This window comes from Salvelinus namaycush, chromosome 32 (assembly GCF_016432855.1).
Source record: "Salvelinus namaycush isolate Seneca chromosome 32, SaNama_1.0, whole genome shotgun sequence".
Lineage (NCBI taxonomy): Eukaryota > Metazoa > Chordata > Actinopteri > Salmoniformes > Salmonidae > Salvelinus > Salvelinus namaycush.
Window position 1 is genome coordinate 5070761 of NC_052338.1, and position 15902 is coordinate 5086662.

General features: G+C 42.6%; 1 protein-coding gene across 2 annotated transcripts in view; it reads right to left on the reverse strand.

Moving 5' to 3' along the window:
- LOC120027163 (sterile alpha motif domain-containing protein 12-like) overlaps nt 1-15902 on the reverse strand; it is a 122116-nt gene that overhangs the window by 69882 nt on the left and 36332 nt on the right. For both annotated transcript variants that reach the window (XM_038972032.1, XM_038972033.1), the window contains one exon: nt 5001-5141. In XM_038972032.1, coding sequence (XP_038827960.1) covers nt 5001-5141 — 141 coding nt within the window. The remainder of the gene's footprint in view (nt 1-5000; nt 5142-15902) is intronic.

Below are 15902 nucleotides of genomic sequence, written 5' to 3' on the forward strand. Positions count from 1 at the left end.
ATTGTACTCTTTGACAACCGACACCGCCTCGTAACACAAAAGACATACCGGTCTTTCTCCTTGAAGCACAAACAAGTATTCGCCTTCCCATCTTTCTTGAAACAGTCTTCCGTCTGCATCAACTTTTCTCTTTCTGGACATTTTGGGATCATTATTTATATCTCAATTCCACTCGTTGGCATGGACACTGCCGTGGCTAGCGTAGTCGAAAGGCATTGTGGGAATGTAGTTTTTGGTCAAAGCACGCTCTTAATTTATTTTTTGGTATTTATTTTTAGACACTCAAAACTTTTAAGCTCTCGCGGGCCACATAAAATGACCTGGCGGGCCACATCTGGCCCGCGGGCCTTGAGTTTGACACATGTGCACTAAAGACTCCAGAGGTAAGAATTACATTCAATAAAAGATCACACTATTGATTAAAGATCACCAAGCGAAGGACATTCCTATTTGAGGCCATAGACCAGGGAGAGTTAATTCATTAAGGAGTCTGGCGCAAGGAAACTCTGCACTTTAGACTACAGTGCAAATGTATTCTTTTCACTGAAGGCCTTGGGGCAAAGACTTCATTAGAGAGAGAAGACACTTGCTTAAGAATGAAGTGAGTGCAGAGACAGGTCTTTACTAATGAACCTATAGCCAAGACAATATTGTAAGAAGTGGAGTTAGGCTACAGAGATTTGAGTTATTATTGCTAATGATTATACTGTTCATCTAACAGAAGAATATCCTGCAAAATCCATCTCCACAGAGGACTCCAATACACTTGACAGAACTTCGCATCAAATTCTTTATGCTGTGTAATTCAAATTTAAGAGCAATGCATCCAATGGTATGTTAAATGAGGTTTTCCTCTAATACAGAGTTACTATCAGGGGAAAAAATCTTCTTGAACAACCAACCGCTAACTTTCCGTTCTATGGAGAGAAGATCATTTGGGGAGATTCAATACAGCCCATTGTGTAAAATCAAATCAAATCAAAACCTTAACAGTTATTCTAGTTTTCCATTAACCTTGTACACTTTAGTACTAAATTGATTTCATTTTTCCTTTATGGTTGCTTGTCAAAAAGGTTAACAACAAGCAAGGACATTTCATTTTTCACCATCAGCACGGTGTCTTAACTAAGTATCTGACTCTTATCCATGGATGAAAAGGAATCAAAGTAGAAAGTCAAGGTGGCAAACACTAAATCCAGTAAATGTGCTCGAAATACGCTCTTGTGCTAGGTTAAAGATTTCTATTCAAATCACAAGATTCTACATCTTTAACATCCAACCCTTTTTAAAAAGAAACGTGGGCACTGATTCATTCTTGAAAAGTACAAAGTGCTATTAGAAATCAGAACATTCAACAGCATCAGAAAGTGGGAGAAGCTAGCCAGCCAGCCCATAGAGCCCCACAGTGGAGGTGTCATAATATCCATTAAACCTAGCGTTCAAACAGGGAAATGGTTCTAAATCGTTTTTTCACCATAGGGACTTTAAAAAACACTTTCAAATTAGGGCTGTTTCGCGTAGGCTTACCCTGGCATGACGTATTGATAACCATTTAAATCTCTCTAAGGTGACTAATCAATATACTTGGCTCTATTTACTCTGATTCGAAAAAGTTAATTAGCATCAAAGTAGGCATCATGCAAAACTACAAATCCCTACAAGCTCCTGCATGTTATCTCTAGCTGATACCTTTGTTAATTTAAGAGGTATTGTGTCAATTTAAAAAACTTGCATAAGACAGTTCACAGAATTGTCAATTTAAAGAAATGTAGCCAATTAGATAGTTAGAGATTCTTACGAGACCTCGTCGGTCTCGTCCAGATCATCATTGTATTTGTAGTTCTTTATGATAGCCACATTAGCAGCTAATTAGCATACCATTTTTGGGGGGGTAAATACAGGTGAATATATTAGTCACGTTGTCCTAGAGAGATTTACATTGTTATCAAAACATCACGTAAGGGTCAGAATACACGAAACACAGCCCTTATGTTAAGTGTTTCCAAAAACACCTATGGGAAAAATGAATGGTGGAAAAACGATTGGAACCATTTCCCTGTTTGACCGCTAGGTTTTATGGGTATTATGATTCACACTGATACTCTAGAGAGCATTGCATTGTGGATTTGTAGTCGACTTGAGCTGCTATAGATTTCCACAATTTTGATAAATGAAACATTTTATTTATTTAACACTGTAAATTAAAGGATTTTTCCTGTAACTGATGTAGTTGGTATTTGTGCAAACTCCTTTTATGAGATTGATAGCAAAGACATCAGGCTTGGAGCCACTTTGAGGATCCACTTTGAACATCCATCTACAGTGCCTTCAGAAAGTATTCACACCAACTTCTTCCACATTTTGTTGTGTTACAGCCTGAATTTAAAATGGATTCAAATGTAGATTTCGTGTCACTGGTCCCCACACACAATATCCCATAATATCAAAGTGGAATTATGTTTTTAGAAATGTTAACAAATTAATTAAAAATGAAAAGCTGAAATGTATCAAGTCAATAAGTATTCAACCCCTTTGTTATGGCAAGCCTAAAATAAGCTAAGGAGTAAAAATGAGTTTAACAAGTCACAAAATAAGTTACATGGATTCACGATGTGCAATAAGTGTTTAATATGATTTTTGAATGACTGCCTCATCTCTGTACCCCACACATATGGTTAGCTGTAAGGTCCCTCAGTCTAGCAGTACATTTCAACCACAAAGACCAGGGAGGTTTTCCAATGCCTCGCAAAGAATTGGCACCTATTGGTAAATGGGTAAAAATAAAAGTAGACATTGAATATGCCTTTGAGCATGGTGATGGATGACTTTGGATGGTGCATCAATACACCCAGTCACTACAAAGATACATGGGTCCTTCCTAACTCAGTTGCCGGAGAAGAAAGAAACCACTCAGGGATTTCAACAGGAGGCGAATGGTGATTTTACAACATTTATAGGAGAAAACCAAGGATGGACCAACAACATTGTAGTTACTCCACAATACTAACCTAATTGTTGCCCTGAATACAAAGTATTGTGTTTGGTGAAAATCCAATACATTAGAGTACCACTCTCCATATTTTCAAGCATAGTGGTGGCTGCATCATGTTATGGGAATGCTTGTAATCGTTAAGGACTGGGGAGTTTTTCAGGATAAAAATAAAATCTGGTTCAGTCTGCTTTCCATCAGACACGGAGATGAATTCCCCTTTCAGCAGGACAATAACCTAAAACACAAGGCCAAATCTACACTGGCGTTGCCAAGAAGACAATTAATGTTCCTGAATGGCTTAGTTACCATTTTGACTTAAAATCTGCCAGAAAAATCTATGGTAAGACTGGAAAATTCCTGTCTAGCAATGATCTACAACCAATTTTACAGAGCTTGAAGAATTTTGAAAATAAAATGGGCAAATATTGTACAATCCAGGTGTGCAAAGCTCTTAGAGACTTACCCAGAAAGACTCAAAGCTGTAGTCGCTGCACAAACATTTCTAAAAACATGTTTTAACTTATTATGGACTCATTATGGGGTGTTGTGTGCAGACAATTTTTGAACTCAGGCTGTAACAACAAAATGTGGAACAAGTCAAGGGTTATGAATACTTTCTGAAGGCACAGGACTTGAATGTGAACAAACAATGTTATGAAAGTGTATGTAATGGAACGGCACAGTTTTGGAAAACAATGCCACTTCATCAAACTGTCCTCCTCAGTCTAAAAAGCCTCTCTACCTAACTTGAGCATTACTGTTTAACGAAAGGACAACTCTCCTCTGTTGTTGCTAAAAAAGTAGAGAATCCTTCAGAATCCTCCCTCTGCGTGGAGACGATGAGAGAGAGAGGAGATAGGAATCTAATTATTTTCCTCCCATGGCCCACTGCTCCTTAAAGGTTAATCACTGTCCGTCTGGCTAATTCTGCCTGGGTACACCGCAGTAATTACACCACCGCTCTCCTCATCTCATCTCCACTCTCTCCTTTTCTCACAAACTCCTCTTTCACGCCGCCTTGTCACTTTTGTCATTTCCCATAACTTCCCTGACCGTTAGGTCCTCCCTTCCCACACCTTTATTCCCAAAAAAGTATTTAAAGTACACCAGCTCTCCTCTGTTCAAGGCTCTCTCCCTCTCTTATCATCTTCCTTCAGTGTTCGCTTCCCCCACTAAATGACCCACCCAGCCCTTTCCGCAGTAAATCTAGTTCTCCTTTGTCCAGCTCCTTCCCTTCATTTCACACTTCCTCCTTTCCACACCACTCCCCATTTCTCCCTCCTTTCTTCCCTCCCCGTTCTAATTCTCACAGCAGTAGTTCTAGTAGCACAAGTTCAGCATTTCTACGGACACAAGGGGCCCCTCTCCCCCAGCAGTAGTGTAGCATCTCGCTCTCCCTCAACCAGTGGCAACAAGAAAGGAGCATCAAAGAGAAACACCACAAGAATTCGAGACGAGAACAGTTTCCCAGTATTTGGATTTTGCCCCTGAAGCAAAAGAGATCTGTGTTGAGAGCCAGAGACAAGTTGATGGGGATGATGCTGATTTTAGTTACAGGTGGTGATGAGTGGTGCTGAACGCTGAGGAGAGACGAATCACTAAGAATGACTGGATGTCACGGTGTAGGGGGTCAGTGTTGTGATTGGACGATCTGAGATGGGGAGACAGACTGTAGAGTAGGGTCCAGAAATACACACATACTGTAAATTGGCTGTAGTGTTGATTGGTGCAGGTGGCTGGCTTTGGCCACATAAAGAGTGCTGAGAGAACAATTAAAACCAATTGAATGTAAAGCCGCACGACCATGCAATCGGGTGAGTGAAATGGCCTATCGTTTCATAGGCTATCACTGTAAAGCTGGTCACACCGGCTCCATCATGGCCAATGACAGAGGTGTTATGAGGTGCAATCCCAATTGTCACCCTACTGTTCCTACCGTTGGTGAAAAGTAGTGCACTATATAGGAAATAGGATGCCATTTGAGACGCTGCCATGGTGAGAGTTGTACCTTGCGTGAGTAGCTGCAGGGTGCGGACCTCTTCTCTGACGCGGAGCTGCAGGACCTGCTGGAGGATGTACTGCCGTTGGCCCTCCTGCATGATGCCCATTCGCTCCAGCTTCCTGTCTGTCAATCTCATCAGAGCCCGCCCTGGACGGAGAGGGAGAGAGAGTGCGAGAGAAAGGTTAAACTCAACCCCTCATGAGATAGACTCCCCCATCTCGCCCACCCAAAGCAAAGACCATAAAGGGGCGCAAGGAAGACCAAGTACACCGAGTATACAAAACATTTGCTCTTTCCATGACATAGCTTTCACCTGGATTCGTCTATGGTCCTTATTAATTAACGTCACAGTTAAATTCACTTCAGTCAATGTAGATGAAGGGGAGGACAATTGAGACATGGACTGTGTATGTGTGCCATTCAGAGGGTGAATGGGCAAGAAAATATTTAAGTGCCTTTGAACGGGTTATGGTAGTAGGTGCCAGGCGAACTGGAGTGTCAAACTGCAACACTGCCGGGTTTTTCCACGCTCAAATCTCCTGTGTGTATCAAGAATGGTCCACCACCCAAATGAAATCCAGCCAACACTGACACCATGTAGAGTCCACGTCCCGTCAAACTGAGGCTGTTCTGAGGGCAAAAGGGGGTGCAACTCAATATTAGGAAGGTGTTCCTAATGTTTTGTCCAGTCAGTGTATTTACAGAATAAATATTTAATGAAATTGATAAACATTGTTTGGAAAAGGATCTCAGTAGTACCTCAAAGTGAACTAAAGCATAACTTAACAAAAAGGACCGTCTCTCTCTCTGAATGCTGCCTTCAACTGCACTGTTACATACAATAAGCAGCACAAGAAATATCCCATTTTCCATTTCCATTATGCATAGACATTGTCAAGGTGACTCTATTCTCAATCTATGAATAGATAATTCTCTATCCTCTAACTATTCAATACATGTTATTCAATTTATGCTTGGGTATGCTAGCAGGAAGCGTCGAGCAGCCAACGATGACTCACTTAGTTTCAAGGAATATCTTCATCTGGCTACATAACGCACTTTAGCATAATTATTCATCTTATTTCGCCCAGAGGCACCTTCTTCTGGGAGACCTTGATTTTAAAATCCCTAATTTAATCTTCAATATAATTTCTTAAAAGTAGGTGATTTTGGCCAGCGATAAAAATGCAGTGGAGAAAGTACAGTCAAATTAATTACGCTCGTTGTGGAAGGCCTTAGTGGCAATGTGCGGGTTTGGGGAGCTAGATAGAAAATAATTCCTGACGATTACTATGCATTAGCCCGACTCCTGTAAATCCCCCTCGCTCGTTTACCCTAATGACTCGGGGCTCTGAATTGCATCTCCTGATTGGCTGGCAGCCTGCTAACTTTCCCTGGTTCATGGTCTCAAAGCAGGGCTATGGTGGCGTGGCTGTCACATGCTCTCACTCGTTCATCCCGAGCTCCCTCCTCCCATCCACACCTCCAACAGTACTGTATTTACTGCAGTCATCACATACTCTAGATTTGATGTGATTTCATAAAGACTTGTTACTTAACGCCTTCGTATAATTTACTTTCTGTGACGCGGCTCATTATTCGAGATGGATTTTTTTTTTTGACAAGGGGTGTTGTGTGAAAGCATTGTTGGCTATAATGTCTTGTGAGAAAGTCACTTTTGGTGATTTATTGCAGTTTTACACCTTATGCAACCATGCCTTAACACACAGTGAGCCGTTAACAAAGCTAAAGTAGTCTGTGTATTGGTATGAGGCTGACAGCAATGGCAAATATATGCCCAAACGCTATTTGTTGGTGACTATGGCCAAAGAATGGCAAAAATGTTAAGTGTAAATTAAAAAATGTAATTGAAATGCCAGCTACGGTTTTAATGATGCCCATTACAGAGTAGCTAACTATAGACAGGAGAACCTATGAGGGCCGGTAAAATGGGATGTGAGAGAGAACTACAACGACAAAGTGAATGTAAAAGGATCACCTGAGGAGTCTATAAATAACCATCACTTGGCACCTCATCCGAAATCCTACGCAAATCTGCTTGGCGACAGAGGCACCTCTTTAGCTTTTACCTCATGGCTATCGGTTCCTATAAACAAACGACAATACAGGATGTATGAGAAATAAAGCTTTCCAGATCAATGACTAAACAGCTGCTATAATAAAGCATCTTTAATTATCAATATCTCAGAGTTAAAAGGAGAAGATGCCTCAAGATGAGAGCAATTTGGAGTCAAGCTGCTAGCTTCTTGGCGGCGGTGCCAACATAGCTCCTCTCCTCTCGGTAGCAGCCGGGCCAAACGCCTCTGTGGAGTTTCTCTCCACTGCAGTTCCGAGTCATTGACTCCACAATCCCACAAAGCCACAGTTGGGAATTTATCAAACCACAATTAATACACAGAGCAGTGTAGCATGGCCGGGCAGAGAGAGCACAGAGGAGGAGAGGATGAGGGGAGAATGCCTGAAGAGAGAGAAGAGGAGATGGAGAGAGAGAGAGAGAGAGAGAGAGAGAGAGAGAGAGAGAGAGAGAGAGAGAGAGAGAGAGAGAGAGAGTTAAGAGGGACTGGGAGTGGATTTGAAAAAAATAGTATATTAAAAAAATGAGAAAAGAGGAAGAGGAGACTTGTTGAGGACTGAAGACAACTTGGGGTTGAGTGGAGTGCTATGACAAAGCACAGTGTCTCCAAAATGGTGGACAATTGTGACAGTGTTGGGGTTGGAGAAGCTATTTCCTAATGGTTCACGTCATGGCAGGTAACATGGTTGAATTTAGAGAGTGGTTTAAAAGAAATGTCAAAAGATTAGCTATACTATTTGTGGTAAAGGCAGATAGCTATACTATGTCACCAAGCAGTCCTCCAACACAGGCGCACGCACACTAGGGATGGGCATTTGAAATTATTTTACTATTACATTTTTGTGATTTCCTTTTTGTCGAAATGACACTTTTTAAAAATAAAAAATAGCTTGACTGTCTCAACCAATCAGATTGACGCAAATGCACATGGCTGAGGTAAACAGCGGACAGTGTGATTTCTCCGGGAATTTGTAAGCAACAGCGAAAGAGAAGTCTGATTTTTGCCATGATAGATGTGATTGTTACAAAAAAGGTGTTTTGCATTGATCCGTTTCAGGGCTAGTGGAACCGCCGATAGGCGAGCGCCTGTTATTGCTGTTTAAAGTAGGAAACAGCATACCGATGTCAGGACAGCCTGGAGGACCAAATGCGCAGCAGTAGCTCAACGCAACGTTTCATAAAGACTATACTCAAGTTCGTTTTGTTAAATTAAGATTTTCAAATGTCATGGTATATCCTTGTAGGTAAAAGTGTCACAAGGATAATTTCATTTTAGACAAAGCTTTTTCACTGAACACTCACTGAAGTAATCGAATACTAACGTCTGTTCGATATTCGATTAACCGTGCCCATCCCTAACACACACAGACAGAGCACTCTCTCGGACTCAACCCCAGCTAAGGTAAGAGGGCTTCTATTTCAATTTCCTTTCCTCTAGAGTCTCTAGACCATCTGTGCTGGGAACACTGCCAGACAACAAAGCTTCCTTTTTACTTAAATCTCCTGTATTCACTTATATTTGGCCAACTGACTGACAAAAATGACTTAAGGCACTTCTGCCTCTTCAGTTGCACAATATCGATTGCATTTAAATTTCCCTCCCACTCCAGTTGGTCTCCCCTGTAGCTTGTTGGCTGGAGGTGTTCGGTCTGCCCTCTCTCACTGTCCACCCCTCTATACCAGTACCGCAAACCTGCCTGGACAATGCCTCCTTCTCACCCAAATATTAGTTACTGTTGAAAAGGCAACCCCCTATAAAAAAATTACAAATTCTGTAAAAGACTATGTATTCAAGTCAGCATATTCATAAATCTATGGATACAAACCTACAGCGCGCGCACACACACACACACACACGGACCAGGCGTTAGATTAATGGGGAGTGCGGGTCTCAGTGTGGGGCTGCAGGCAGATTAATCTACAGCTATGGCCTGGCACAGTCAACCACTGCTTTGATGAATGGGGGCTTAGAGTGCACACACACACACACACACCCCCACCCACCCCTGCGGGACCTGTCCCTTTTTGCGTGTGAACCAAAAACCATGCTAATTACTGCCCTGTGGGTGAGGACAGAGGCACACAAAAGAAAATGAACCTCACTTTCTCTCCAAACGACTACATTCAGTGAACGTACATGGGTTCTACAGTAAGAGCTGGGCTGGCTGTGAACTGCAGAGGGAGAAAATGTAGTTCTCAGGTAAAACCTTCAGACACAGCTGTGTGTGTAAGTGGGTATAGACTACTGAATGTCTCTGGTTACCCTCCACATGTGCAAAAAGTCGCAACATGCAGCACACACATCCTTATCAAGAGACCATTCTATAACAGGGGTCTCAAATTGGTGGACCGCGAGCCAGATTCGGCCCACAAGCCCATTTAATGTGGCCCACTGTTGTCTACATAAATGCGAGCGTTAACATTCACAACTTACTGTGTATATCATCCTTCACTAGTGCTTGGCTTACTGGCACACATTACAAATACATGGGTGACCATGATGTGACTCTCTCAGTAACCTAGGCACGATATTGTAAAGTGCTGCTCCCAAATGGCCATGAGATGGGCTATGCTCTGAGAGGAGTTCCAATGGGTTCCAAATGAGATGCTAATGCTATTTCTGACTGGAGCAGAGGAGCATCATTCTCAAGGGGACACAGCCCTCATCCTTAATGAAGCCAAGCACAGTAGCAGAGGGATAATCAGCAGCACAATCACACTGCAACCTCAGCAGGATGCTAATTCAGAGTCACTGCCCATCTACTGTATCTGATCACTAATCATTGTTTATTAACTAGCACAGAGACGTGAGGAAGAATGTCATATATAGCATTTTCATTGCGAGAGGATCAACATGCTCATACAACTAGGTGGCTCTCCAGATGCAATCTGGTCGCTTACTATACGTTTGTTCCTTTGTGTCGGCCTATCGCTCGCAATGCATTTCTCACAATCATTGAGGATAGGTCTAGTAATGGAGCCAGAGGAGATGGCTGCCGTTTAATCAATTGTGCGTTTGTTCGAGTTATTTGTAACTTATTTTGTACATAATGTTTCTGCCACCGTCTCTTATGACTGAAAAGAGCTTCTGGATATCAGAACAGCGAATAATCACCTCGTACCGGAAAAAGATTTCTTCTTTAAAGAGTCGGACGCAAAGGATTTACTTCAGACACCCGACAAGGCCAAAATCCCCGTCATTTGCATGAAGAACATACATCCGACACCATAGACAGACACCATAGTCCCTGTGCCAAAGAACACCAAGGTAACCTTCCTAAATGACTACCGACCCGTAGCACTCACTTCTGTAGCCATGAAGTGCTTTGAAAGGCTGGTAATGGCTCACATCAACACCATTTTCTCAGACACCCAATCCAATTTGCATACCACTCCAACAGATCCAGCAATCTCTATTGCACTCCACACTGCCCTTTCCCACCTGGACAAAAGGAACACCTATGTGAGAGTGCTATTCATTGACTACAGCTCAGTGTTCATCACCATAGTTCCCTCAAAGCTCATCACCTAGCTAAGGACCCTGGGACTAAACACCTCTCTGCAACTGTAACCTGGACTTCCTGACAGGCCACCCCCAAGACAGTCGTGAAGAGGGCACGACAACGCCTATTTCCCCTCAGGACACTGAAAAGATTTGGCATGGGTGCTCAGATCCTCAACTGCTCGGCCTCTGACCGCAAGGCACTACAGAGGGTAGTGCGTATGGACCAGTACATCACTGGGGCCAAGCTTCCTGCCATACAGGACCTCTATACCAGGCGGTGTCAGACGAAGGCCCTAAAAATTGCCAAAGACTCTAGCCATAGACTGTTCTCTCTGCTACCACACGGCAAACGGTACCGGAGCGCCAAGTCTAGGTCCAAAAGGTTTCTCAACAGCTTATACCCCCAAACCATAAGACTCCTGAATAATTAATCAAATGGTTACCCAGACTATTTGCATTGTCCCCCCACCCCCATTTTTACTGAGTTGATACTCTGTTTATTATCTACTGTATGCATAGTCACTTTACCTCTACCTACATGTACATATTACCTCAATAACCTCAACTAACCTGTGCTCCGCACATTGACTCTGTACCGGTACCCCCTGTACATAGCCTCGCTACTGTTATTTTATTGTTGTCTTTATATATTTTTTTAATTGCAGTTTATTTTATTTTAGTAAATACTTTAAAAAACATATTTTTCTTAACTGCATTGTTGGTTACGGGCTAAGCAAGCATTTCACTGTAAGGTTGTATTCGGCGCATTTGATTTTATATATTGAATTCTTCATTTAAGACACACTTTTGGTCATGTAGTGTGTGGACACCTGCTTGTTGAACATCTCATTCCAAAATCATGGGCATTAACATGGAGTTGGTCCCTCCTTTGCTGCTCTAACAGCCTCCCCTCTTCTGGGAAGGCTTTCCACTAGATGTTGGAACATTGCTGCCGGGACTTGCTTCATTTCAGCCACAAGAGCATTAGTGAGGTCTGGCACTGATGTTGGGCGATTAGGCCTGGCTCGCAGTCAGCTTTCCAATTCATTCCAAAAGGTGTTCGATGGGGTTGAGGTCAGGGCTCTGTGCAGGTCAGTCAAGTTCTTCACGCCAGTCTCGACAAAACCTTTCTGTATGGACCTCACTTTGTGCACGGGGACATTGTCATGCGGAAACAGGAAAGGGCCTTCCCCAAACTGTTACCACAAAGTTGGAAGCACAGAATTGTCTATAACGTCATTGTATGCTGTAGCATTAAGATTTCCCTTCACTGGAACTAAGGGGCCTAGCCCGAACCACAAAAAACAGCCCCAGACTATTATTCTTCCTCCAACAAACTTTACAGTTGGCATCCGCCAAACCCAGATGCGTCCGTCCGACTGCCAGATGGTGAAGCATGATTCAACATTCCAGAGAACGTGTTTCCACTGCTCCAGAGTCCAATGGTGGCGAGCTTTACAACACTCCAGCCGCCGCTTGGCATGAGCATGGTGATCTAAGGCTTGTGTGCGACTGCTCGGCAATGGAAACCCATTTCATGAAGCTCCCGACGAACAGTTCTTGTGCTGACATTGCTTCCAGAGGCAGTTTGGAACTCGGTAGTGAGTGTCGCAACAGAGAAAATATGATTTTTTACATGCTACGGCACTCGCCGGTCCCGTTCTGTGAGCTTGTGTGGCTAACCACTTCGCAGCTGAGCCGTTGTTGCTCCTAGACGTTCCTACTTCACAACAGCACTTACAGTTGACCGGGGCAGCTCTAGCAGGGCAGAATATTTTTATTTAAAACATTTTTTTTACCCCTTTTTCTCCGCAGTTTTGTGGTATCCAATTGGTAGTTTCAGTCTTGTCTCGTGGCTGAAACTCCCGTTCGGACTCGGGAGAGGCCAAGGTCGAGAGCCGTGCGTCCTCCGAAACACAACCCAACCAGTTGTGCACCGGGGCCTCCCACTCTTTCTAATCTGGTTAGAGACAGTTTGCACTGTTCTTTGAAGGGAATAGTACACAGCGTTGTACGAGATCTTCAGTTTCTTGGAAATTTCTCACATGGAATAGCCTCCATTTCTCAGAACAAGAATAGACTGAAGAGTTTCAGAAGAAAGTCTTTGTTTCTGGCCATTTTGAGCCTGTAATCGAACCCACAAATGCTGATGCTCCAGATACTCAACTCGTCTAAAGGCCAGTTTTATGTGCTAACATAATCGCAAAAGTGTTTTCTAATGATCAATTATCTTTTTTAAATGATCAACTTGGATTAGCTAACACAATAAATAGGTTTCTGTACACCTATGTAGATATTTCCTTCCCTCTGCAGACAAACTCATCCTAAACATCTCAATTGGGTTGAGGTTGGGTGATTGTGAAGGCCAGGTCATGGGTTTCCATTTCCGAGCAGCCGCACACAAGCCTAAGATCACCATGCACAATGCCAAGTGTCTGCTGGAGTAGTGTAAAGCTCACCGCCATTGGACTCCGGAACAGTGGAAACTCGTTCTCTGGAGTGATGAATCACGCTTCACCATCTGTCAGTCCGACGTACGAATCTGCGTTTGGTGGATGCCAAAAGAACGCTACCTGTTTTTCATAGTTCGGGTTAGGTCCCTTAGTTCTAGTGAAGGGAAATCTTAACGCTACAGCATTCAATTACCTTCTAGACGATTCTGTGCTTCCAACTTTTAGTTTAGGAAAAGGCCCGTTCCTGTTTCAGCATGACAATGCCCCTGTGCACAACGCGAGGTCCATAGAGAAATGGTTTGTCGAGATCGGTGTGGAAGAACTTGACTGGCCTGCAGAGCCCTGACCTCAACCCCATCGAACACCTTTGGGATGAATTGGAACTCCGACTGCGAGCCAGGCCTAATCGTCCAAAATCAGTGCCCGACATCACTAATGCTTGTGGCTGAATGGTAGAAAGTCCCCACAGCAATGTTCCAACAGTTAGTGGAAAGCCTTCCTAGAAGAGTAGAGGCTGTTATAGCAGCAAAGGGGGGGACTAACTACATATGATTACAAGCAGGTATATTTCAATAGCACTTGGTGATACATCAAACAACATTTAGTATTACAATAAAATACTGCTATCCTTCTTACAGTATGCTCTTGCGGAGGTGAACCTTTAAATAGAACCAACACTGGTGCAAGCGTCACCATTTCCCTACAGTTACGTTATACAAGATTTTGCTGGATGCTTTCATTTCGACTGCAATCCAAAGACCGTCTAACACCAAGGGTCCATCCAAAATGGCACTCTATTCCATATATATATATATATATATAAAAAAAGTTGTGCAATACATATGGAATACAGTGCCATTTGGGATACAGATCAACTGTCTCGTATCTACAGCTGCATCTCTTGGTCTGTCTGAAGTGGAGGCCATTGGATCACCATGTTCTAATTCAGTCAAGCCACTGCTCCATGACAGGGGTGTGCGATTCAATAGTCGTCAACCCTTTAATCTTTCCCTTTCCTGTTCTGACGACATATGTCAGTGCACCTCTTTACTGATTACACATACGGTATCAGTCGAATGTGTAGAGAACTCATTTACCACACCCTTTGCTCGCCGCCACGACTCGGTCTTTGTAATTACACAAGATTAGGTACTAATATCTAATTACGCCGTAATATGCTTTAATGCAATTTTAACGACAGCCTCCGAATTTGACTTTAACGGAGCCATCTTGTGGTTGCATCAGAAGGGGGGAAATCTTGGCAATCGAGGCGGTCAGATGGGGAAACGCTGATTTTGATTGTCGCTCGACGACGCTGGTCTGGGATGACAACTGGCGGCCGCATATTGAAGTCATTCAAAGAAGTGAAAATGTAGCACTGCTGCAAAGCCCATGGATCTAAAATACATTGTACTGTCAGAGCTAGGGCATGGGGGATGTGTAAGAGTTATGATTTGGATACGCTGCCGTGTATTGATTTGATACTTCCGAGAGGAGGAACAGTGGGCCAAGACCAATGAAATTGAGTAGTATTGACGTCCTACAAGAGGATTAGGTTTTCTACTAGTGGTACTACTCTGTTACTATAGTTACCATTGCAGAGGAAGTCCTATCAGAGGGCCTTCACCTAATCAGACCAGAAACGAACACCACACATGATTTTCAATTTCCAACTCAATCTCCTAGCCCCAGCCAGAGTGTGACAATGCATCGACTCAACCAATCTTGATTTACAAAACAAAAATATAAAAACCCAACAAGTGTTACAGCCATGTTTCATGAGCTGAAATAAATCCCAGAAATGTTTCATACGCACAAAAAACATCAAATTTTGTGCACACATTTCTTTACATCCCTGTTAGATTGCGCTGTTCTGTGAAGGGAGTCGTACACAGCGTTACACGAGATCTTCAGTTTCTTACCAATTTCTCGCATGGAATAGCCTTCATTTCTCAGAACAAGAATAGACTGACGAGTTTCAGAAGAAAGTTTTGTTTCTGGCCATTTTGAGTCTAATTGAACACAGAAATGCTAAACGCTCCAGACACTCAACTAGACTAAAGAAGGTTCTTGCTGCTTTAGCACAGCTGAAAACTGTTGGCTGATTTAACATAATTGCAAAAGGATTTTCTTAATGATCAATTAGCTTTTTAAAATGATAAACTTGGATTGGCTAGCACAACGTGCCATTGGAACACAGGAGTGATGGTTGCTGATAATGGGCCTCTGTACGCCTATGTAGATATTCCATTTTAAAAAATTGCCGTTTCCAGCTACAAAAGCCATTTACAACATTAACAATGTCTACACTGTATTTCTGATCAATGATGTTATTTTAAAAAACGGACAAAAAAAACCGCTTTTCTTTCAAAAACAATTTCGAAATTTCGACGTGACCCCAAACTTTTGAACGGTAGTGTGTGTGATATATATATATACACACACACACACACATACACCTATTCAACTTGTTTGTTTACACAGTTGTTCTCGAGCACAAAACTACATTCATCATGATTTGAGTGCTCTTGTTGATTCTAATTGAGTGGGAAAAAGATGCGCATGATATTTCCAAGAGATTGATTGGGATGCAAATTGCATTGTGTGCCCGCTTGTTTTAATTGGATTCTGTTCATTAATGCGGGGATGGGATGATGAGCGAAATTACTAGCGTGTTTTGTGCATATCGTTATCGCTAATTGATCCTAGGACAACAACACCTCACAACTGCAGGTAATTACACTAATTGTGAGACAACATCTGAGTCACTGTTTGTTTCATTATCGGCGGGCTAATGAGGAAATGCATAATTTACAGACAACGTGCTAAGATTATCTAATATCTTATATCTAAGG